This window comes from Canis lupus, chromosome 4 (assembly GCF_003254725.2).
Source record: "Canis lupus dingo isolate Sandy chromosome 4, ASM325472v2, whole genome shotgun sequence".
NCBI lineage: Eukaryota > Metazoa > Chordata > Mammalia > Carnivora > Canidae > Canis > Canis lupus.
The window spans coordinates 64846553-64873134 of NC_064246.1; the positions used below are offsets into that span (position 1 = coordinate 64846553).

General features: G+C 39.2%; 1 protein-coding gene across 1 annotated transcript in view; it reads left to right on the plus strand.

The window, feature by feature from the left end:
• Positions 1-3137: 3137 nt before the first annotated feature.
• The window catches only part of EMB (embigin), a 51902-nt gene continuing 28457 nt past the window's right edge, over positions 3138-26582 (plus strand). The window contains exons 1-3 of the mRNA XM_025434795.3: positions 3138-3297; positions 15186-15275; positions 16760-16849. Coding sequence (XP_025290580.1) covers positions 3204-3297; positions 15186-15275; positions 16760-16849 — 274 coding nt within the window. The 5' untranslated portion in view covers positions 3138-3203. The remainder of the gene's footprint in view (positions 3298-15185; positions 15276-16759; positions 16850-26582) is intronic.

A 26582-nucleotide genomic window follows, 5' to 3' on the forward strand; every position in this document is an offset into this window, starting at 1 on the left:
AACCTTGAAGTGCTTATTTTTCTGCTTAAACAAGCCAGACTGGATTTTGTTGTTTGCAGCATCTGTACATGACATTTTCCATATGTAAAAAATGCTCACCCCAACTTACAATAAAACAAATATAAATTAAACTGTAAATGCGTGCTTTTTGTCAACTATGAGATTGACAAAGACAGAAATTTTGATTTGTTGACGTTGATATAGGGAAACAGGCCCTCTCATATTTTGCTGTTTGATATAATGTTTTCTTCAATAATAATTTTTTAAAATTATATATTGCCTTCCCTAAGAGGTAACCTATATCCCCATTATCATCTTCACAGCTTTCTAGGACACTGTCACACACTTTTCACTCAGCAACAGCATATATCCTAAAAGAAAAAAAAAAATCCTTTGTATCATTATTCTACATATGCAAATTTTAGGGAAAAAAAAGAAAAAATGTAATTCCTAACTGATTCTCTAAAGGGTAAAAAAACAGAGCATGCTAGAAATACTTTTTTTTTTTTTTTTAAGATACTATAGGAGGTCCAAAGACTTATGGAACTATTTTGAGGTACTGATAAGAGTTATAATGGAGTTGGGAAAGAAGATACAATCACATAATGAGCTGAATACTAATAAAATATTTCAGTGTAACTTGAAGCCAACAATGAAGATCAAGTCACTAAGCTATCAATTATTAATTGTCAAATTAATCCTAGGGACAATATGAGTTCAGAGGAGAATGTTTGGATAATTTATTTGGGTGACACGAGTTACCTGAAAATTTAGTGGCTTAAACCCAAATGTGTGGGCCAGGGGTTCAGGCAGGATTCAGCTGGGCAATTCTCCTCTGGTGAGTATCAGCTGGGACCATTGCGTGTTTCTGAGCTGGGGGCTGACCTCGTTTGAGGCTCTGAGAAGAGACTCACAAATCTAGCCCCTTCCTGCTTTTTGGCCACCCCACATAGCATCTCACTGTTCCTGTCCCTTTATATGTGGTTTGAGCTTCTCACAGCATGTTGATCTCAAGGTAGTCATACTTCTTTCCTGGCAGCTGTCTTGTAAGAACAAGGAGGAAGGAAGTGAATTCTCTTGTGGTTTGGATCCGGAAATTCACAAAGTGTTACTTTTGCAAAATTCAATAGATCAGAGAAGTCACAGAGACCACCCAGCTTGAACAGAGAAACCATAGGACCTTCTTTCCCCCTCAACACATCTCCTGATGAGGACAGTGTCAAAATATCTGTGGCCATATTTAATTCATTGTGCAACTAAGGGTCAGTTTGAACCAGAAAGGTTAGGAAGAGCCATACAAGTAAGGTGTAAAATATAAGCTGGTTTTAAAGAATATAGAACACTTGAAAAAATGAAGTTGGGATAAGGCCAAAAATATTAAATATCTAAAAATAAAACAGCAATGGGGAAAAGATACTCCAAATGCTTAGCAAACCAAGAATTAAATTTCTTTCTCAATTTATTTTGCTCTAACAACGCAACTGACCATGGGAATTAGCCTCAGCTTGGGCAAGTCACTTTTCGCTACTCGTGAACACATTGAGTCAATGGAGAAGACGATTTTTCTTTAAATGATGTCAGCTCATTTGAAGTATAGTGAATTTGAGATTATAGGACCAACTGGGGAAGGTCAGTCTTCAGCTTGTTTGAACAGTGAGAAGTGCTCACTGTTAAAACTCCAGAGGTATGGACAAATGATTATAGTTAATCCTGAGATAGGATGCAGTGCAGCAAGATAGGGGTGTGATTTAGCAACCGTGGATCAGGCAATTTGGGTTTACAAGTCTGATCGAAGTCCGAAGAGTCATGATGTAAAATTAATATTACAAAGTTTTGTTCAGAAAGGGTTAATCATCATAACCATAATTTTATACTAAGAAGAGGCTTTCCTGAGGTTTGTAGTTCATAGATAAACTCTCCATTAGTGTGTGTATGTTTTGAACCCAGTGCCTGACAGTTGGCAGATATTTAATATTAATCAGATATTAATATGCTCACTGAATTGTATTACTCATATTCTCTTCACACCGATTTAAATAATCCACACTCCTCTGAAATTTTGCCTGTGTAACATTAAACCAGAAACAGGCATATTTTAGTAATAACGACCAATTAAAAATTAACCTTTCCTCAGGGAAGTGAGCATAGATAGCTCTTGCTTAGCATGTCAGCTTTCAAAATCTGTGCCTGACATTTTCTTTCAATTTTTTTTTTCTTTCTGGCAGTGATGTATAATGAATTTGTGAATATCAAACCTGGCACCTTAAAAAAACAAAGGAAAAGGGAACGAAACTTAGAAATGCTTTTAAAAAAAAATCAATGTGTTATCACACCGTGGAGAAACATCAGATCTTACTGCTCTTTTACGTTAGAACATAAAGATTTCTGTGTTCTCTGCGGTCGGGAGCCCCGCAAGCTCCAAGGCAGGGCCCTGCGGCCCGGAGCCAGCATTGTCTTCGGCAGCCTCGGAGTTGGAAGGAGGTCGGCAGGCTCGTGCCGCTCCCGCAGGGTCTCCTTTGGGTCCTTTGTGTTTCTTGACCTCTAGGTGGCTCCTTAACCGCTGTAGGGCTAAGCAAACAAAAGGAAAAGAAAAACAGATACTGTGGGCCCTTGGGATTCGGAGACCTCGATCTAGAAAGAGCCGGTGACCCTTCAGAGGCTGGAGGGCAGGCGTGTGCGGCCCGAGGGCACCTTCCCGCGGCGCCGCCCGCGTCTCCTTAGAGCCCCAGGCAAGGGCCGGGGCCTGGGGGGGACAGGGGGAGGGGGAGGGGGAGGGGGAGGGGGTCCCCTCCTGCCCGCGGGCCCCTCAAAGCACGGCAGGGAGCCCTGCGCGCGGCGAGCTGCGGGCGAGCCTGGGACACGCGTGCCCGGGGGCGTTCGGAGCCGGCGCGGGGAGGGGCTGCCCCGGCCTCGGCTGGGCGGGCGGGAGCGCACGGCCGCGGGCCCGGAGCGCGGCGCGGAGCAGGAGGGGCGCGGCGGGGCCCGGCACAGACGCGCGCGCCCGTGGGTGCGAGCCCGGCGCGGCCCCGGGTCCGCGTCTCTCGGGGCGGGGAGGGCAGGCGGCCGGGCCCCTCCCACCCGCCCGCGGCCGCGCGTCCCGCCCCCGGCGCTGGCAGCGGGCGCCGCGGGGCCACCGGCGACTGTGCGCAGAGGCTCGGGCCACCGACGGCGGGGCGCGAGGACCGCGGGGACCCGACAGCGCCATGCGCGCCCTGCCCGGCCTGCGGGCGCTGCCGCTGCTCCTGCTGGGGCTCCTCGCCGCGGGGCGCGCGGGCCGGGCGGACGGCGAGACCTCAGGTGCGAAGGCCCCGGGGCGGGGCGGGGCGGGGCGCGGGCAGGGGCGCGGGCGGGGCTCCGGGGCTCCCGGGCTCCGGCGCTGGACCCTGCAACCGGGCGCGCCCCGCGAGCAGAGCGCGGGGCTGGGAGCGCAGCGTCTGGGCGCCCCGGCGAGGATGCGGGCGGGAGCAAGGTGGGGCCGCGTTCCGCCCAAGGGGCAGGATATCTGAAAGCCACGCTCCCCCGCACCAGCTCCGCTCTCTTGAACCCGCAGTGGACTTAAAGATCGCCCCCAACCCCCGGTCCCCGTCCCCGTCCGGCAGGCGGGTTGGCTTCGAGGATGTTTTCGAGACCTGAGTGGAAATAACGACACAACCGCAGCCTACAGCCCGGCCCGGCGGCCAGCCCGAGCCGGCAGCTCCGGAGAGCGGGCCCCGTGCGGCCTCTCTTACCCCACGGGCTTTGAAAGTGACGTGTTTGTGGTTATTGTTTTAATTGTTTAAGGCACTTTCAAAGAGGGATCTTCGTGCGGAGTGTTGCCAAAACCAACACCGAATTTGCCGCTTTAGCTTCGCTTGTTTAGAATTACTTTTTGTGTAGACAGTATTTCAGCCAACCTACTTTCTAATGCAGGTTTTTTTTTTTAAGATTTTATTTATTTATTTATGAGACACACACACACACACACACACACACACACACACACACACAGAGGCAGAGACACAAGCAGAGGGAGAAGCAGGCGCCACGCAGGGAGCCCGATGTGGGACTCGATCCCGGGTCTCCAGGCTCACGAGCTGGGGCTAAACCGCTGAGCCACCCCGGGCTGCCCTAGCACAGGTTTTTGTGTAAAAATGTTCAACGTGTTAGCAGCTAATTAGGGCAGTTGCCTGCCAATCAAGTCGACAAATAGTGGCTATCAGCAATTAAAATTAAGACATTATTCTAGACAAGATTTTCAAACTTTCGTAGGAATTCACTTTTATGAGCTTGCAGCATGTAGAGTTTTTGTGACATGAAATGGAAATATAATCAAAGGATAAGATTACTTGATTTTCATAATGTCCTTTAAAAGGCCCCATTAACAACTTGAACAAAATATTTTGGGTTGCTTCAGTTACTAAATTTCCCTGCTCCACATCCTAGCCGTGTCCCCTCTTTTTCATTCATACTACTTACAAAGACTAGTCAAGGACTTTTTACCCCTGGAGCTATTCCTAAATTCACTCCTTTTTCACTTAAGACTCTTGCAGCTCTGAGGACCACTGCATTCTGGTTGAGTTCTAGAACTGTCGTTCTCCACTTGGCTCTCTTAGGATTATCTGGAGTTTTAAAAAAATTGGTAGCTGGTTACTGCCCTCAAAATTTTTGATTCAGCTGGCCTGAGATTTAGTCTGGACATTAGGTATTTTAAAAGCTCCCATGCGATTTTTAATCATGTGATCCCAAGCAGGTTGAAAACCACTGCTTTAAAATTATAATGGCCTAGAGAGTGCCCTATTGGGCAAATATTTATACTGTTGGTAGCAGCGAGTCACGTTTAAATTGACATTCAAAGCAGACTTCTAAAGAGAAAAAAAAAAAGCAGGAACCAAATGAAAGTGGAATAAGTGAACAAAGTTGCAAATAAATGGGATGATGTATGTAGGTATAGCAAGTGTCTGTGTATGTGTAGGGTCACTCTTGGCCTTTTAGCTCCCCTTAAGTTAAAATTGTAGAATGATGTGCTGTATGAAAGGCATGAAGTTAGCATCTCATTTTAAGGCAGAATTAAAAATTGTGGGGTAATCTTATCTCATTTTTATAGACTCTGTACAGATCTCTGTGAGATCAGTTTCCTCTTTGCTGAAGACTGTTATGAAGTTTATGGCTGTTTTGTTTCTAGGTGCTTTGAACTACTTGGAAATAGGTTCTATAAGCCTAAGACTTTGGGCCAAATTTTAATAATAAAAAATGGTTATAATTTATCGTATTTGTTATTTAACAACTATGTGCCAGGCATTGCACTGTGCAGAATACAACCCTATGGGTTAGCATTTACTGTCTCTGACTTTTGTTTTTTAAAGAGTATAATTTTTTTTTTTTTTATGATAGTCATAGAGAGAGAGAGAGAGGCAGAGACATAGGCAGAGGGAGAAGCAGGCTCCATGCACCGGGAGCCCAACGTGGGATTTGATCCTGGGTCTCCAGGATCACGCCCTGGGCCAAAGGCAGGCACTAAACCGCTGCACCACCCAGGGATCCCTGTCTCTGACTTTTGGATGAGGATCTTGGAATTTATAAATTTATTTGTTTAGTCTGACTTCAGCACCTGCTTTCTTTATTTTTAAAAAATTTTTAGGGATCCCTGGGTGGCGCAGCGGTTTGGCGCCTGCCTTTGGCCCAGGGCGTGATCCTGGAGATCCGGGATCGAATCCCACGTCGGGCTCCCGGTGCATGGATCCTGCTTCTCTCTCTGCCTCTCTCTCTCTCTCTCTCTCTGTGACTATCATAAATGAATAAAAGAAAAAAATTTTTTAGGTAAACTCTGAGCCCAACATGGGGTTTGAACTCATGACCATGAGATCAAAGGTTGCTTGCTCTATCCACTGAGCCAGCTAGGTACTCCCTCCAATGCCTGTTTTCTTAAACACAATACTCAGTTCTCTCTCTGAGATAACTGGATATGTCTATGAAAGTTTGGAACCACTGACAGAGTACAGTGTGTGGATATAAATGCTTGATTTGGGTGAAGGGCGTGCTACCATATTTGGAATTCTAGAATAAAGTTAGGCACAAGGACTCCCCTTAATTCTTTTAAGCTGTTTCAATTAAGAAAGGTAAAATAACTTTATAAAAGCAGATATTAGATAAGTGGGAATATTTAAACATCGTTATTATTACTCTGATATAGAACAAATTGAGGGAATGGCTGATGTTTATCTTTTGAAAAATGTGTTTGCAGGGGAGTCACTTGGAAAGATTATTTTTAGCTTCTGGAGGACATTGCTTATACACTTTCTTGATCAACCACTTTCTAGAGACACTTCCCATCCTACATACACACACAGCAATTGCCTAGCAATAAATATTTATGAGAATAAATATTATTCAAGCACCTACATGCTCCTGACATTGTGTTAGTCTATGTCTAAGTAGAAAACTTCAGCAGTGTTTTAGCAGTTTCGAGTCATTTAAACTGTTTAAAGGAAGAGATTAATTATAACCTTATCTTTAATGGAGTTGTATTTGATGCACCGAAATTGTGACCCTAATTTATCATCACATTTAAAATTATGAAAAAATTTATGAAGCATTAGTTTCAACTGGCTCTTCCTGTTCTAGTTCTTTTGTTCCCACTGCTTATCCCCATCTCCTTCTCTTCCTTCTGGGAATGGGTCCTATAGTCATTAGGTTGGGGAATGTAGGGAGGCAACCTCCTTTGTGAAGGAAGCCAGAGGGTCCCAGGTCAGGATGGCTTCCAGGTAGGGGAGTGGCCTCATGTGGAGTATTAGAGCCTGAGCACAGTGAGGTGGGCCCTCTTGCAGAGGGATGGCCTACATCTGGGCCTCAGAACTGAGCAGAGTGACAGGCACTTTTACACAGGGGCAGCCCAACATTGTGGTGTCTGATCCTTATCAGGGGATGTAAGTAAAGCATGCAGAAGACCAAGCAGTGGAGGATTTTGGAGCCAGAGTGGATGAGTAAGACATTTCTTTGGGGCCAAGAGTGGCACTGGCAATGGGAGACTGAGCAAACAAGTAAAGCCAGCAACAATAACAGGATCCAGGTTTTTCTCTAGAGAAGAAGAAAATAAAGAAAGGGGTAAAACTAGCATGAACCTTGTGGTGTTTGGATTGCAATTGACAGCATGAATTCATGACTTCAGATCTGTCATTATCTTTCGTGTCTCTTTCTATTTAAACAGATGCATAGCTATAAATGTGTATATGTGTAAATATATGTATAATGCATATATATGTCCCATATTTATATATGTATGTATATTATACCCTTCACGTGTGTGTGTATATGTGTGTGTATGGATATACATACACATCCACTGGGGTGGAGCAACGATTTCCCAATAGTGATGATGAGTCAGATCTTGATTCTGTATACCATTCTTTATTAATGGTAACTAGGATTTCTTGGAGAAATGGCTGATTTTATGATAGGGAGGAGAAAATATAAGACAAGCCCTGAACCTCTTGTGCCAGAGAGCAGTGAAGTGCTCAAAGAATGATGTGCCATGTCAAAAGTATACAAGAGCCAAGGAGCTCCCGCTGGACAGATCTGGGACAAACAGAACATCAGTATAAATAATACTACTAATGGACTTGTCTCCATTAGTATCCACTGAATAATGGCCATTGAATATTACAGGTATTCATGAGTACATACTGATATAAAGCAATTAAATGAATCAAATGGAAGTTTGATGAGGCACAAAATATTACATAGTTTTAAAGTAATTTCCTACAAAATTCATAAAGTAGTATTAAGGAAAAGGGAAAAAGAACAACTTCATTCTGGATAAGTCTGGGAAATACCAGTTTAAACAGATGATCAAAGTAAAAACCATTAATGAAGAGAAGAATAAAAAGTAGGGGCCATCTGATAAGATGCAATGAGAAGAACACAATATTACCTCTGTAATATATTTGCCAAAGGTCTACTCCATATCTAACTATATTACAACATGACCATACTGGAACTATACTGGTCTTAAAAGTCAAGAATTACTAAAGCTGAAACAGAGTGAGGGAGAACAGAGGGGACATGGCAGCTGAGGGTAACATGTGATTCTGAACTGCAGTCTTTGGCTGAAAAGTACATCTTAATGACTTCTCTTGAAACTTCGATGAGGTGTGGGATGAGATGGTAATCTGTAAATGTTAATTTCCCAACTTTAATGGTGATGTTGGGACGAAGTGTGTGTTTGGGGGTGGGGGTAGGTCCTTTCTGGGAATGTACACTCATGTTTTAGAAGGGGAATGAGTCATCAGGTCAGCAGCTTATTCTCAGGTGGTTCAGGGGACAAATTCTTTATTCTGTACTTGAAACTCTTTTGTTTAAGATCTTTTGAAAAGAAGCAAAAATAATTTCAACTCTTTCTGAGAAAACTTTAATTAACATAGACATTAAGCCATAATGAGAGTTGAGAAACTGTCATCAATTTTATTTAAGTACAAAAAAAAAATTTTATTTAAGTACCATTTTCCAAAGGAGTATTTGTCCTCAAACAGATTAAGCGTGGAAGCTGTTTGTCCTGGATTGTACTCTTTTGAAATTGCTTTTGTATTACTGGCCTCCCATATTTCACAATATAATGTGAACCATAGAAATAAACAACTTGGGACACACACAGTGACGTAGAAGAGAAAAACCTGGCTGGCTCAATCAATGGAGCATGCGACTCTTGATCTCAGGGTTGTGAATTCCAGCCCCACGTTGGATGTAGAGGTTACTGAAAATAAAATCTTAAAAAGAAGAGAAAAAAAAAAAACCCTTCACAACATTTTATTAAAAGTAACCCCACTAATCCTAATAAAACATAGTAACTGTTCACACATAATAAAATATCTCAAATAATATATTGTCTGTGTAGAAATAATGTGATCTTTGAAAATGGTGTTATTCTTTTATTGAAAATAACATTTTCCTGCAATTTTTAAAGTTGTGATTATATTATTAGTAATGTATCTCTACTCCCAAGATAGAATCTTTTTTTTATAGCCTTATAATGACATACTTCTGAGATCCTGAAAGGGAATTTAGAACTCCCATTTGATTGATCTTGAAACCCAAAGTGCTTTCATGATGTAGCCAAAAGTCTGGAGCTAGCTAACAGCCGTAACAGGTTTTCTGGTTTGCATTTCAAAACTCCATGCAGCACTTAGTGCCTCTCTGTAAAAGGTCCTCAGAATAGGTCCCTGGCAGGAGGGTGTGGCTGGCAAAATAGGGTGGCAAGAAATGCCCTTGCTTTAAAATATCTACACTTAGGGGCACCTGGGTGGCTCAGCAGTTGAGCATCTGCCTTTGGCCCGGGGTGTGATCCTGGAGTTCCGAGATCGAGTCCCACATCAGGCTCCCTGCATAGAGCCTGCTTCTCCCTCTGCCTGTATCTCTGCCTCTCTCTCTCTCTCTGTCTCTCGTGAATAAATAAATAAAATCTTTAAAAAATAAAAATAAAAAAAATAAAATATCTACACTTGAAGTATATAGAACACGACCTTAGAGCCACAGGGCCATTTGAAGATTATTGAAAATCATCACACTGAAGAATCAGAGTTGAGGATATACCTGCTTTGAAATCAGGGTTTTTCAACCCTGGCATTATTGACATGTGGGGCTGGAGAACTCTGTCATGAGGGGCTGTCATTGAAGAATGCTTAGCAGAATCTCTGGCCTCTCCTATGCAGTGGGTGAGTTCTGTCTCCAAAATGTTATGTTTGGGTCCTGACTGTTGGTACCCTTGAATGTGACCTTATTTGACAGTACAGTCATTGAGGATGGAATCAAGTTAAAAAGAGGTCATGCAAGATTAGGATAGACCCTTAATCCAATGACTGTGATCTCCATGAAAGAAACGAGAGGGAGATTTGGATGTAGAGACAGACACATCTAGAGGGAAGATGATCATGTAAAGATGGAGCCATTGCTTTTTGCTTCTTTTCAAAAAATCTCAAACAAAAGACTTTCAAGTACAGAATAAAGAATTCTTCCCCTAAATCATCTGAAAGACTGGAGTGCTGCAGCTATATGCCAAAGAATGCAAAGGACTGCTGTGCTGGCAACCACCAAGAGCTAGGAAGAGGCAAGGAGAGATACTTACTGGGAGCCTTCAGAGGGGGCAAAGCCCTGCACTTTGATTTCAGGCTTCCAGCCTCCAGAACCACAAGAGGATAAACTGTTGTTTGAAGCAGCCACATTTGTGGTACTTTGTTACTGCAGTTCTAGGAAACTGTTGTAACCTATTCCATACAAGTAGTAACCTCCTCCAAGGTGTGGCATCCAAATGTCTTCGGACTTTGCAAAATGTCCTGTGGGGGGCAAAAGTCAGCCCCAGCTGAGAACCACTGAACAGAGAAAAGACTTAGTGACTATTTTGAAGTGGTTTGAAACAAGAGTTTTTATACTGCCCTTAGAAATATATTTTATTGCAGTAATTCTATTCAAAAGAAAAGATCAATTTGTTTATATTTCAATAGGACCAAGTTTTACAAGGCTTTGTAAAAGTGCACATTGTTCTTGTTTTTAAGCTTTTTAATTGTTCCACAATTGTCTTTCTTCTTTCTTTCTTTCTTTTCTTTGATGTTAGTCTAAAAATGGCTTTTTTTGTTTAAGAGACAGAGTGTATGCCTGTGTGCAAGTGGAGTGAGGAGGAGCAGAGGGAGAGGGCAGAGGGAGATTTTAAGTGGACTCCATGCCCATCGTGGAGCCCAGAATGGGGCTCCATCTTATAACCCTGAGATCATGACCTGAGCTGAGATCAAGAGTTGGTAACCAACTGAGCCACCCGGGTGCTCCTAAATATGGCCTTTTTGCCCAATGGTTCTCATTCTATGTAGAAAAAATATGAGCTTCCAGTTTGTTTGTTTGTTTTAATCTGTCCCTGACTTAGAAAATATAACTTATAAATGTCCCCATCAGGAATTTATTTTCTTGCCAAACCTTTTCGTGACAAATTCTCTGTGGATTATAGTGTCTGGGAATCAATATAACCTTATTCTCCCCTTCTTTCTGCTACTGCCATTACAGACGGGATAGGAATACTGTATTTCTAGATTCCAGAAGTAGAACTCTAAAAGCACTGTTTATTAAATATATTGGTAAGTAAATATTTTAATGCTATAGTTTAGCCATATCATGGCTTTAACAATTTGGCATAGGATCTCATGGTTATATATAGCATTGCTTCCATGAGGAAATATATTCTGAATTCCAGACCTTTCTTTTGTAAATAGTATATATTATCCATTTTTAGGTTATAGTGTTTTTGTAATTGTGCTGTACATTTATAATGCTGTGTATCAGAATGCTAAAATTAAGATTTATTAAAGATAATGTTAATTATAAACATTGATAACAATCAATACATTAATGGAGGAGAGAAAAAAGAGAATATTTATCCTAATAATAGCTTTTACTTATAGCTTTCTCTAAATGAAGTCCAGACTCTTCCAAGATTGTAAAATATAATAAAGAGATTTGGGAGGATTTAGAGAAAATGCTTATTATTAACCAGAGGTATGGTTGAACTTATTTTCTGATTTAGAGAAAAGCACAAGACCCAATGCAGTGTTTTAGTGTTACCTATCCTCTTTTTTAAATTCTGTTTATTTCAGTTGTAATGGAGCATCAGAATTTAAGATGTGAAAATGCTACATAAATAAATTTTATGTATAAATTATAGCATGTTTATTTCTTTTAAAAATATTAATAGGATAAATTATAAACCCATCTAACAATGTCTGTTTTAAAATGTAATATGTGAAAGATATTTAAGTAGAGACCATTTTGCTATCTCACATGAACTAATAATAGGTGAAAATTAGGTTGTTATTCATCTCTTTGATGCAACACCCTCCTGACCCATTGCCCCCACAGAAGGAGAGAAATCTTTCATCTTTAGAAAAACTATTAGATGTTACTCTTTTATGTGGCATTTTTGCCACAAACTGTAAAAGAATGCCTAGTGGAAAGTTTCCCGCAATGATTAAGAAAGGGGTGAGCGTGATAACTTGAGGAATGTTTGCTATGATCTTGGCACCACTACTCAATATTAGACTTTTTTGATCCTCCTTTTTTTCTCCATGAAATGAAACCCCGGGTAACAAGTCAGAGGCAGAATCTGGATTAAGCTACCAAATTCCTGCCTCTCCATTTTGTGTTTCTTTTTGTGACTTAGCCTATTCCTTTCAGGGAAGTATTCAAACCACATCTGCCTGATTCTCCTGCCAGTTTCCTTTAAACACAAATCTCAGCTGCATCAGCCTCCTGCCAGTTGTCCTCCTATTGAAGGCAAAAAGGTCTACATTTTCAGTTTTTTTTTTTTTAATTTTTATTTATTTATAATAGTCACAGAGAGAGAGAGAGAGAGAGGCAGAGGCATAGGCAGAGGGAGAAGCAGGCTCCATGCACCGGGAGCCCGATGTGGGATTCGATCCCGGGTCTCCAGGATCGCGCCCTGGGCCAAAGGCAGGCGCTAAACCGCTGCGCCACCCAGGGATCCCCATTTTCAGTTTTTTGATTAAAAAAATACCTTGGCTAAACAAAGAACTTCTCACTTTTACTATTCTAACACCTTCTGTAAATGGCCCTTTTTCCACTCAAGACTTCTGTGTACATTGCCTCTTACAGGAACTTTTTTCAAGGCAAAAAAATAAAAAAAAATAAAAAAATCACAAGAGTTACACATGTTCTTTTGCAATGGGACTTGTTCAATGGAATCTGGAGCCTGATCAAGATGAATGCTTTAGAGGGGATATGAAGTTAGGGTATAGAGGTGGCTGGTTTATGGATGTCTGTATTTTTAATATCTGGACTGGTAGTGGGAAGTGATCATAACAGCTACTATATTCTGGAACTACCCAAACTTCCCAATTCTTGAAGCTTGTCTTTTCTTTTCCCTCCTATCCCTTCAGCTCTGTAAGCTTAGATTTGCTCAAGCCAAGTCTAGACACCTCTTCTCTTGTGCTAGCACAAGTAGGCTCTTCTATCCAATCCTGATATTGAGAAATGGCAAAATAACCTCAGCCTCCGAGCTCATTTAGATGGCATTATCTCCACCTCTCTTCCAGCACCAGATGTAAATCAGGCTCTGCAGCTCACTGCCAGCTTGGAAAATACATGGGTTAGTTATATAGTCAATACTATGAATGGACTCTGCGATTTTAATGATTCTCAATTACAAATTGTGGGCCTCAATTGATATAATTATGATCCATGTGGCCCTGTTGGGACCAAGTTTATGCAGCTTCATACTCCTTACCAGCATCAAGCATGTACCAGTGCTCTACATAGTCACTTATTTAAATGAAATAAGAAGAAAGAATAAAATACTTATTTCAGGTTATGTCACTTTCTTATTGCTGTTGATAGTCTGAATACTATTAATAATACTACTAATAAATGATATTGGACCATCTCAGATGATTATGGGCTTGTTTTAGGGATGGAGTGTCACAATTATATTCAGCTCGGCAGTAGGCGAGGCCAAGAAAAGGGAAGTCCCTAGCAAGGAGCAAAGATATCAAAGTTTATGTTTTGCAAGTGTCACAGAGCGGAAGATATAGAACAGCTCATTCCTTCCCATCCACACCCTCCTGGCTTCCTATTCAAAAGCCAATAGCATCTGCTTTCATCTTCCTGAGATATTTCCTCTTAAATACAACCTCTGAGTGAGCTGTGGCCAAGAATGGAAAAACAGGTTTTGTTTTTTTTTTTTTTTCCATCAGAAAAAGAGTATTGATAGGTGCCTTTTTGGCTGTGTGTACGTGTATGTGTGTATGTGTGTGTGTGAGAGAGAGAGAGAGAGACAGAGAGATGGAGAGACAGAGAGACACAAAGCATATGAAAGAATGAATATTAGATGTCAGTGGAAGAAATGTTTTGTATTCTTGATTGCCCAGTGAGAAGCTCAGGGCATTATTTCCTATGTAATCATTGTCAGAGGGTGGTATGATTTACATAATCAATTCATTAAAGAATTATTTTATGAGAAAGTGAACTCCACCTTCCAGAGTTGCCTTCGAAGTGGTCAAGCCTTTGGAATACAGCTTATTGCAGAGTGAGGTTCAGCTAGGTATATTTTTTTATTAGGCAGTATTGTAAAAGCTGTGCTTAGGTGATCACTAACTGATGATACTTTTCAAACACATAAGAAAGAACTGGAAATCTAATCTTGCACTAGGAATAAGTTTCTGAGCAGAGTATTAAGAAAGTGAAATAAAAAAGGCTCAGGTTTAATATAAATTGAATGAAAAGTTCATAAGAATGCAGCCAAGACTACAGTCAGAAGCCTTTTCCTCTTTTCTGACTTATTTGATAGAGTTGGGGTAGTTTTTATGGGAGGTAAGTTCTGTGTGCTCTATAGTAGCCAGTGTACAACAACAACAACAAAAAAGGAAGTTTTGAGGAGAGTAAGATGAGAGAAGTGGAAACCTTTTTACCTTTTTCTTCAGTAAGGGTTTTCGAGACGTCTGGGTGGCTCAGAGGTTGTCTGCCTTCTGCTCAGGCATGATCCTGGGGTCCTGGGATCAAGTCCTGCATTGGGCTCCCTGCATAGAGCCTGCTTCTCCCTCTGATGCTGTCTCTGCCTCTCTCTCTCTGTGTGTCTCTCATGAATAAATAAATAAAATCTTAAAAAAAAATAAGTGTTTTCAAAAGATGAGAGAAGTGACAGAGGAGAACCAAAAGTCAGTTTGATGGAGGGTTGCATGGTCTGTAACTGAAGCTGGAGAACAAACAGCAGAAACTCACTGTGCATCCATTTTGTCTTCTTTGTCCTCTTTTTATGTCCTTCATTATGGTCTCTCTGTCTCTCTTTGTTCATTCATCTTCCTTCTGTCTCCTCATGTCTGTCTTCTTTCTGACATTCTTATTTAATTCTTCACTGTCTTCATTTATGTTTTATAAAGAAACTACAAATGGTAGGATAAGACAATAAATGTTTTTTTAAGCCATTTGATGTAAATCAGTAGGGTTTTCTCAGTTAAAAAAAAAAAAGAACATAGAAAAAGTTGGAAATGTGGTCACATTTATTAGCCCAGTATATTTCTAAATATCTGTGAATGTATAAGATCTAGTTCATCGGAGCTTCCTGAAAACATTATTTTTCATTAATAGTATACTATATGGCATTTTAGCTGTTACAAACTAGCTTGTAGTCCTTTCATCTTGATAACATTTTCTTTTTCTTACAGTGTCACCTTTTACAAGTTTACCCATCCGAGAAGAAACGACGACAAAACATTTTAACTCTTCCTTGGAGACTCCTAACATATCATTGACTGGTAAATGTGTTTCACCTTTCAAATAATACAATGCCTCCAAAAGTTTTTATTTTTAATTAGCCATTGTGTTTGCCTCATGAAATATTAATCCTTGCTCATGGTCTGGGTACTGGGAGAAACACACCAGTACCTTATATAATTAGGACGTAGTATGTGGGTGTCTACTGCAATGAGGACAGTGTGTTCTGCATGCAGGGAGGGGTCGGCTGGTCAGATGTGGGAAGCCTGAGAAGGACTCTTTAGAAGGGGGAGCCTAAGAAGATGGCAGGGTTCATTTCGACTGGCAGCTCCTCTTCAGTTTTCATCATTTCTTGCTGGTGCATCCATTCAAATCTCTCTGCATTGAAGGGGGAATTCGTGTACCCACTGGAAGACCCTTACGCAGGGAAATTAAAGATGCTATCAAATGAGTCAATGACAGTGCTATGGAAACATAAGTAAAGCATGAGTAAAATAGTTGTCTCTTTTAGTAACAGTGTTAAAGGTATAATTAGAATATAAAATATTGTAAACTCATCTGAGTCAATAACATGATTTATCCAGTTATTTTTCCAGTCTTTAACTGTCCTTGAGTCTAAGAACTGTTTCTCTCTTTCTCATATAAATGAAAGATATGCTTCCCCCATCACCCATCGGATACCAAAGTTATGTTTGCATTGCCTTTTTTTTTGTTGAACATTTTTTTATAACTTTGTACAACTGCTTGCTCTCAGTTTCTATTCCAACACTTGGAGTTCATTCTTGATTGTAAAAGTAATTAATGGGCACCTGGGTGGCTCATTCAGTTAAGCATCTGCTTTTGTCTCAGGCAGTGATCCCAAAGTCCTGGAATCAAGTCCTACAGTGGGCTCCCTGCGTGGAGCCTGCTTCTCCCTCTCCAGTGTCTGCCTCTCTCTCTCTCTGTGTCTCTCATGAATAAATAAATAAAATCTTAAAAAAAAATAAGAATTTTCAAAAGATGAGAGAAGTGACAGAGGAGAACCAAAAGTCAATTTAATGGTGGGTTGCCTGGTCTGTAACTGAAGCTGGAGAATAAACAGCAGAAACTTACTGTGTATCCATTTTGTCTTTTCTGTCCTCTTTTTACGTCCTTCATTGTGGTCTCTCTTTGTTCATTCATCTTCCTTCTGTCTCCTCATGTCTGTCTTCTTTCTGACATTCTTATTTAATTCTTCACTGTCTTCATTTATGTTTTATAAAGAAACTACAAATGGTAGGATAAGACAATAAATGTTTTTTTAAGCCATTTGATATAAATCAGTAGGGTTTTCTCAGTTAAAAAAAAAAGAACATAGAAAAAGTTGGAAATGTGGTCACATATATTAGCCCAGTATATTTCTAAATATCTGTGAATGTATAAGATCTAGTTCATCGGAGCTTCCTGAAAACATTATTTTTCATTAATAGTATACTATATGGCATTTTAGCTGTTACAAACTAGCTTGTAGTCCTTTCATCTTGATAACATTTTCTTTTTCTTACAGTGTCACCTTTTACAAATTTACCCATCCGAGAAGAAACGACGACAAAACATTTTAACCCTTCCTTGGAGACTCTTAACATATCACTGACTGGTAAATGTGTTTCACCTTTCAGATAATACAATGCCCCCAAAAGTTTTGATTTTTAATTAAGCCATTGTGTTTTGCCTCATGAAATATTAATCCTTGCTCATGGTCTGGGTACTGGGAGAAACACACCAGTACCTCATATAATTAGAACATAGTATGTGGGAGTCTATAGCAATGAGGACAGTGTGCTCTGCATGCAGGGAGGGGTCGGCTGGTCAGATGTGGGAAACCTGAGAAGGACTCTTTAGAAGGGGGAGCCTAAGAAGATGGGAGGGTTCATTTCGATTGGCAGCTCCTCTTCAGTTTTCATCATTTCTTGTGGTGCATCCATTCAAATCTCTCTACTTTGAAGGAGGAATTCGTGTACCCACTGGAAGACTTAACATTTTTTTATGACTTTGTACAACTGTTTGTTCTCAGTCTCTATTCCAACACTTGGAGTTTATTCTTGATTGTAAAAAGTAATTAATGGGCACCTGGGTGGCTCATTCGGTTAAGCATCTGCTTTTGACTCAGGTAGTGATCCCGGAGTCCTGCGATTGAGCCCTGCTTCGAGCCCTGCTTCGGGCTCCCTGCTTAGCAGGGAGTCTTCTTCTCCTTTTCTCTCTGCTCCTCCCTGCTGCTCACCTGCTTTTCTCTGTCAAATAAATAAATAAATAAATAAATCTTAAAAAAAAACCAAACCCCAATTGTAACACCCTTACGGTATTTATTTATTTGCTTTTTGCATGTTCTAGTTATCAATTTCCTCTGTCAGATTAAATTTCTTTAAGAGACATCCATATGAGAACATAAGTTTGCAAATCCTTTGACTATCCAGGTAGATGTTTGCAGCAGCACACCCCTTACTTACCTAGTAACGACCCTGGGGGGAAACGGGTTAAGTGTCCAGGAAGAGACAAAGAAGTGACTTTTTTGCTTGGTATCAGGCTAGTTATTTACTTACTTAACCTGTTTGGAGGGTTTAAATCCTAACTACTCTTTTATTGTAGTACTACTACTAAAACCAGTATTCTTGCTGTTATGAAGAGACCAAGTATTCACAGTTGTCTGCCTTAGCTTGATCAAACATTAGTCAGGCTTTTCATCCTCCCAGGCCCCTGCACTCTCATTTATCCCAAGTATGAGCAACCACTAATGCCTCATCATGGCCTGATCATGCTTCCTGCTCCCCACCACTCATTTGTCCCATTTCCTCTCAAAAGTTCCTGCTAGCCTGCCAACCCCTCTCTATAAAAGGAAAGCATGTTCTGTTTGATTTTGAGATGCTATCAGACAGATCTGAATTTTGGAGCATCTTCCTTATTCCAATAGAGTTTTTGAATAAAATCTCGTTATATAAATCTGGATTTCTTTTTATTTGACAAAAGAAAAGATTTGACATTAATTTTGAAAGACTGGATTTCTGAGCTGTGAATGGTTGCATTTTCATGTAGGTTGTTGTTCTGGTTGCCTTTTCATCAAAAAGTTTGTCTTAAGAACTGCCTTTATTGAAATATGGAAGTCCAATCTGAAGATACATCTATCCTTTTTTTTTATTTTTTTTATTTTTTTAGATACATCTATCCTTATGAGGAACCATAGGCTTTCTTCTTACTGCTATCACTAGGATTTTTAACCTACTTTATGAATGGAATGTTTTCATATTGTCATATTATTGTTTACTTTGAATTGCACCTACATTTCTACGTTGTCTTTACCATTTTCTCTTTCCCTCAGGCCCTTTAAGAAATTGGAGATAAAATGTTTCTTGTAGAGAGATTCAAATATAATAAATTACTTGCACATTTTAGACCAGCATGATGACATTGGCCCACCTCTTAGCAGCTTACTTACCAGAGAAGCTAGAGACTGGGGAAACAGAGGGAGAATTGGAAACATGACCTTTGATTCACGGAAGCCTGGTTGTTTAGTTATTTTATGTTTTTAAAGTGTTGCTAATTATTTACTTACAAACAAATGGGATTGACTTTAGAAATATATACACAGGATGTGTATATATTTCTAAATATAACTTAATTTAGTGCTCATAACAACCCTGTGCAGTGGTTACTCTTACTATTTGCAATTTGCAGATGAGGAAAAGGAGGTTCAAAGAAAGTAAGTGAACTGACCAAGGTCCCAGGTGATAGGTAGGAGTTTGGTTTTGAATCCAGGCAGTCTGGCACCAGGGGGCATGCTCTTAATCATTATATATGCTGTCTTTCTTAATGCTTAGTCATTTCTTTCAACAGCATTATTAAAACAATTATATCTCTTTTAAAGGAAAGATCTTTATCTTTCCTTGAAAATGTATCTTTTACATTAATTTTGAAATCATGTAAAAAGTTTCAGTAACAGTGAAAACAAAACTATTTTAATTGTCTTCCTTATTGTTAAATGTGTTTGTTTTAAAAATCGCATTTGGGGAGATAAAAAATATATTAGTGAAAGCATAGTTCACTAAGAATAAAAGGGTTTTTTTTTTCCCTTACTGATATCACTGGCTTTTAAAACTTATCTTTTGATAATGGTCTTTTTTTTTTTTTTTTTTTTTAATCATTGAACTAAGTTTCCCACTGTCAGAATTTGAAATTGTTTGTGTTACAGCAATTAAAGCATTTCTTTATTGTAACTTTTATTTTTCATTCTTTCCTTCTGCATGTTATGTTTTCTGGTGTCTCATACAGTGTGTTATGGTTTAACCAAAGAGGTTAAAATCAAAACATCAGCAGGCAGTTTTCTTGACCATCCTCGTAATGTTGAGGTAGGCTCTCCCCAGTGACAAATTTTATTTACCTTGTTGAAATGTGAGCAGCTGGCATGGGAAGGTTCTAGTGAGACATGGAGTTAAACAAAGCAGTCACCGAAAGAAAAGATATTCAGATAAAGGTATGGAGTGAAATTTAGGGGGACTAGTTAAGGTCAGGAAAGGTGGACATGCTGCCTAGAGCCAGCCAGGCAAAAGGTCAGTGTTAAGACCTCTCAGACTCCGGGGCCAGGTACCTGGTCCATGAGATTGAGAAAAAGGGTTAGTGGTTTGGGAAGGGAGAAAATAACTGGACTTTTTAGTTTTAAAAGAAAAAGAATAGTGAGTTCCTTATATTTGGCTGCTCAGACACTTTGTAGCAGACAAGACCCTAGAATGACTCCAAGGAGGCTCAAATGTGTTGATGTTTCTCAGAGGCAGACTGGCATCATCATCATACCTCATGAGAAAACTGGTGAAGCACAGAGTGGGGAAAAAAAGTGAATACTAACATTCATAGTGAGTAAGAGAAAGAAATGAAAGCGAGATCCTCCATAGTGATATAAATGGCAGTAGCTGCAAACAACTTTTTTCACCTTGGTTTCTCGATAGCAGAAATAGTGTTCTTTTGAGCTGGATAATTCTTTGTTCTGGGTGCAGTAGGACTATTCGGGGACACTGGAGGATGGTTAGTAGCATCCTTGGTTAGATTTGAGTAGCTCTTCCCAACTTGTGACAATGGAGCACCTCTCCACATATTGCCACTCACATGTCATTTGGGGAGGCAAAAATATACCCAGTTGAGAACCACTGCTCTATACAGAAAGAATAGCTGTGTAGCAGTTCCTCATCCTCTCAACATGAGAAAACAAATGATTTAATAATCATGTGGTTGTTGGGGCACCTGAGTGGTTCAGTCAGTTGAGTGTCCGACTTTTGATTTTGGCTCATGTCATGATCTCGGGGTCCTGAGTCAGGCTCCATGCTGGGCGTGAAGCCTGCTTAAGATTCTCTCCTTCTCCCTCTGCTCCCTCATTCATGCATGCGTACTCTCTCTCTCAAAAAAAAAAAAAAAAAAATCACTGGTTGTAAACATTGAACAAAGAATCTCACCATAAAGTTAGATGAGGGTGCTAAGTAGCAGGCATGGGACTTCCTAGCATAAGTGGGATAGGGGAACCTGGTCAGTTATAATCCTATCCCTTCCCTTGTCTGCTGTGTACATTCAAAATCTTCCCAGTCTTTGAGAATAAGTCAAAAGCTACATCCTCAATAAGGCACATACAGAGAAGTATTATTTCTGTTTCTCTGATATGTATTTAGCATTTTTAATTCATAAGTAAAAGTGAGTTGATGTTTAAAAATATTAACAATTTATTTTCAGTAATATAGTAAATTAGAGAATCTGAAAATCCCCCTACCACACCTAGAAAATTTAAAATATTGCAAACATTCTTTTAAATACTTAGCTAAGTACACAACAAATAAAGACAATTTCTGCTGACCAAAACTGGTGACCAGGCATCAAGCCTGTGAATTAAAGTTATATTAGTTTTCCTTGTGTTTGTCGATAGGGCCTTTGAGTTCTGAAAGCCACAGATGTAAGAATAAGGCCTTGAATCTAACCAAGGAGGGGAAATGGAACTGAAAATCCCCAGAAAGGTGATCTTTCCAGAAAGCTGGAACTGATAACCCCCAGAAGGCTATATACACAGCGAAAAAGGTTTGACCTGGGAGGTGGGAAGGGGTGGGTAACAACAGTGGATCAGCACCAGGCAATGATAAATTGGTTTCTGGGTTTTAACCTTGTTCTGAATCAAAAACGGACTCCCCTGAGTACTCAAAATCAAAGGCCTGTCCTCAATGACACTTAGATTGCAAATTTACATTACTACCTGCATTATACAGAAGCCTGTAAGCTGAGAGATAACACAAACATGAGTCTGGCAAGTGTTAATTAGCAGGAAAGCAAACAAAAACCATTTATGGAGGACACATTGCCTACTCTGGCTATGGAGTCTGTACTGAGGACTCGCTCACAAGACAGAAATATAAAATACAATGAAGTATCCCCCAAGACTGAGAGTCAACTAAGGAACAGTAGGATTAGATTGTCCAGAATTTAAGATTATAGAAAAAGTAGATAGAGTTATAATACTAAAACATGAGAAAAAATATTATGCTATTAAAAAAAGAGATAAAGCATGTTTGAAAAATAGCCGGACAGAATTTCTGGGGATAAAAAACTCAACTTGTCAGAGGAAGCCAAAGCTCTTTTTGACCACTCCTATTTCTGTCTCAACTGAACTCTTGTGAAACTCTACTCAATGTGTGTGTGTGTGTGTGTGTGTGTGTGTGTGTGTTTATGCATGTATGTATTCATAGAAACTCTAGAGTGCTGTGTAACACTGTTTTGTATTCCTTAATATTAGTGGTTTAAATTCATATGTATTGTTCTGAATATTTTTGTGCCAATCAGTGTTAATTCTTGAGAACTAGCCATATTACATGGACATACCTTGTTTCTCTTACTTGTATGCACAGTATAGACATACCAGCATTCTTAGACATTTTCCTCTTGATGGGTCCTAGTTTGTTTTTTTCTATTGTAAGCCATTCAATAAAGAACAGCTCTTTCTACATACCTCTCTCTGGGTGTGATGGTGTAGTCCTCTAGGATAAATACCATACAGTAGAATTGCTGAATTAGGAATTATGTATATTTTAATTTTAATACATACTTGCAAATTGCCCTCCAAAGTAACAGTTTACCTTTTTCTCACTGCCTTATTTCTCACTGCCTCTCATGTCTTTGTCAGCATGAGCACTAAAAACTCTATAACTGTTGTTTTAGTTTGCATTTTGGAGTTGGACATATATATGTGTATGTGTATGTGTGTTTGTCTGTTAATATCCTGTATCCCGTTTTCCTATTGGGTTTATATATTTTTTATTTGATGTGAGACAGCTATATATTTTAGATACTAATTTGTACTTTTTATTGAAATTGCAAATATTATCTCCCAGTTGTCTTTAAACATTTACATGGAGTTTTTTATTGTAAAGAAGCTTCATTGTTTTTGTTTTCTCCTATCATTTTTATAGAAGTTTTTTTTTTTTAAGATTTTATTTATTTGACAGAGGGAGAGAGCACAAATGGGGGAGAGGCAGGCAGAGGAGAGGGAGAAGCAGGCTCCCCACTGAGCAGGGAGCCCAATGTGGGTCTCAATCCCAGGACCCTGGGATCATGACTTGAGCCAAAGGCAGATGCTTAACTGACTGAGCCACTCAGGTGCCCCAGAAGTATTTTCATAGGAGTATTTTTACCCTTCAGTTTTTAATCCTTTTGAAATAGTTTTATGTACTGTGTGTGATAGGGCACTAACTTTATTAAATTATTATTTTTATATAGATAGCCAAAGTCTCAATACCCTGTACTGAATAATTCTCATCATATTCCAAATTCGTATGTGCTATTCTGTTCCTTTACTGTTTCAGTGATTTTCAAACATTTTATAGAGTTGGGCAAAGTAAGAAATAAATTTACATTGTAACCTGACATACCATCCATGCACATACCTGGGGGCACATGCACACACACACACACACACACACACACACTCTCTCTAAACAGAATGTCCATTAAGCAACACCCCTACCTAATAGGTGTGTTACACTTATAGTTCCTCTTCTCTTCCAATCCATTAAAAAAACAAATTTGTGATAACTATTAACCTGACTACTATTATTTTCCAACTTGCAATTCAGAAAATTCTATTTCATTAATTCCTTTGTATTTTCTAGTATCATTAACACATTAATTTTTTTGAAACTTTATGACACATCTTTATATCTTTGTTCTTTTTTTAAAATTAGGTTTTCCTTGGGACGCCTGGGTGGTTCAGCAGTTGAGCACCTGCCTTCAGCCCAGGGCATGATCCTGGAGTCCCGGGATTGAATCCCATATCGGGCTCCTGCATGGAGCCTGCTTCTGTCTCTGCCTCTGCCTCTGCTTCTATCTCTCTCTGTGTCTCTCATGAATAAATTAATTTTAAAAATCTTTAGGGCAGCCCGGGTGGCTCAGCAGTTTAGTGCCACCTTCAGCTCAGGGTGTGATTCTGGAGACCCCAGATCGAGTCCCACATCAGGCTCCCTGCGTGGAGCCTCCTTCTCCCTCTAGCTGTGTCTGTGCCTCTCTCTCTCCGTGTCTCTCATGAATAAATAAATAAAATCTTAAAAAACATTTTTAATCTTTTAAAAAATAGGTTTTCCAATGTCCTACATTTTCACACTTTCATATAGGGTTTTTTTTTTTTTTTTTTTTGGACTTGAGTTCCATAACAAATACTTCTTGGATTTTGACTGACTTTTCACTAAATTGATAGAATAATTTGGAGTAGATTTTATGATATTGTATTATCACCTGTAATTTAGGTCTCATTTGACTTAGTATGTCTAAAACAGTTATTTTTTTCCTTTTTAAAACATATTAAAAATAAAAATTATATGGATTTAAGATGTACATGATAGTTTGATATACATATATAGTGAAAAGTTGCTACAGTCAACTAATTAACATATCATCTCACAAAGTCATTGTGTTTTTGTAGGATGAGTGTACCTGAAATCTGGCTTATTTCACTTAGCGTAATGTCCTCCAGGTTAAAGGCTGAGTTTCTTTCTTTTTTTTTTTTTTAAGATTTTATTTATTTATTCATGAGAGACATAGGCAGAGGCAGAAACAGGCTTCCTGCAGGGAGCCTGATGTGGAACTTGATCCGGGGACCCAGGGATCACAGCCTGAGCTGAAGGCAGACGCTCAACCACTGAGCCACGCAGGTGCCCCGAGTTGCCTTCTTTCTCATAGTCAATCTTCTTTACCCATCCTTCTCTCTCTGGGCACTTGGTTGTTTCCACATCTTAGTTCTCGTGAACAATGCTACAATGAGCATGGCAGTGCAAATATCTCTATGGGATCCTAATTTCATTTTCTTTACGTATATACCCAGAAATGGAATTGCTGGATCATATGGCAGTTCTATTTTCAGTTTCTTGAAGAATCTCCTTATCGTTTTCCATAATGGCTATAACAATTTCCAATTCCATCATCAGAGTATAGGAGTTCCCTTTTCTCATATATCTGTTGATCATTTGTATCTCTCCTTATGCGAAATATTTATTCAGGTCCTTTGCCCATTTTTAAATTGACTTATTTGTTTTCTTGCTTTTGAGTTGGTTGTGTTCCTAATATATTTTGGATATTAGCCCCTTAGCAGATTATGGTTGGTAGATATTTTCTTCCATTCTATAAGTTGTCTCTTAACTGTGTTGATTGTTTATTATGCAGAAACTTTTTAGTTTGATTAATTCTACATGTTTATTTTTGCCTGGGTTCCCTATGCTTTTGGGCTCATACCCATGAGATCATGGCCCAGACCAATGTCAAGAAGCTTTTCCTTTATGTTTTCGATTTCCCTGGTTTTATGATTAGGATGGAAACCAAATTCTAGAATATGTCAAAGACCTAAGAGGGAAAGACAGCAAGAAACCCTGACATAGTCTGGTTAAGACATTGTTGCTGGAACTGTACTCTTGATGTCAATGTTCAGAATAAAAGCACATAGTAGATTTTTAGTACAACTGTGAATGGATAGGTGAATGAAAGTCATGTAGCAGGTGTTCAGTAAATAAGTGTTGAATGAATGGATAAATGAAGAAATGATGCTTATTATTGCTAGACATTTGTCATTACTGTTGTGATTAATTTCTCAATTCTGCATAGGTCCTTAAGTCATTCCCCCTAACTTTAAAGTCCTGGGTGGTAGGATATGATTAGTCAGGTGCATTGCCCTTACCCTCAGAGAGTTAGAAGCAATATCTGTATTTTTGGCTTACATAGTGACTGAGGAGGCTTTGCTCCTCATTAAAATTTACACAGAGGGGAAGGGTGTTCAGATTCTGGTTATCCAAAAATATAATAGTCCATTACCACAGTGTTGGATTAACTTCATGTTAATTATTTGGAAGTAATAGTAACCTATTTGATTACCAATACAGTTTAACTATTAATTGTATTTTCTCTCTGATATGAACAGTTGTAATATTGTCCTATTCCTTATGTTGTAGAAAAATATATTTAATTGATGGAATTTCACTCAGTGCTATACCCTCAAATTAAATACTGCATTGTTGAATGAAGAAGAAATGTGCCTTTCTAGAATTCAAATGGAACCATGTCCCTTTTAAATTTTTCTTTGAAATAATTTTAAATAAGTTTAGAAAGTAGAGAAATAACCACTGTACCTGGTACTGATGGAAATGGAGGAAAACTGTGACCAGCAGGAACTTTATTTAATAAAACTCAGCCAGCATCTTGGCTAATTTTAGAACATTTTCCATAATATTGCTGAAGCTTTGAATTATGGTTGGTATACCTAACTTCATTTGTGTAAATCATTCACATTTTCTAGTATTTCCCTTTCTTTTGATGCTATCTGCATAAAATTCCTAAAAGTTTTAGAATAAGCTGTGCTTATACCACACCAGCCACATAGTTCTTAGGTCTTGAGGAATTCCAAAGGGAGGACTTGGGAGATTGTGTGTGTATGAGTATTTATGTATTCAGATATACGTACACCCATACACATTTTTGTTAGGCTTACATCTTTTTGTGTTTCTTGTGCACATTGGTGATTTTCTGTTCTCAACTACAGAATTCAGGAACCACAGGATTTTAGACGCTATCACATCAGTACCGCACTGATCAGATGTCATGTAAATAACTTGATAGATTCAGTGAAAAAAAAATAATGATCATGAATGAAATTTAATTTGGGAGGAGGTGAAGATGTTAAGAATCAAGGAGCAATATTCTTTTGTTCTTGTACAAATTTTGAATATGAAGTTTACGATACTGTATTTTATTCTTATTCAGAGGACTTATTTTATAAACTCATTAAACTCCATATGATAAGCATCACATAAATGGAATAACAACATGTTAAAAAT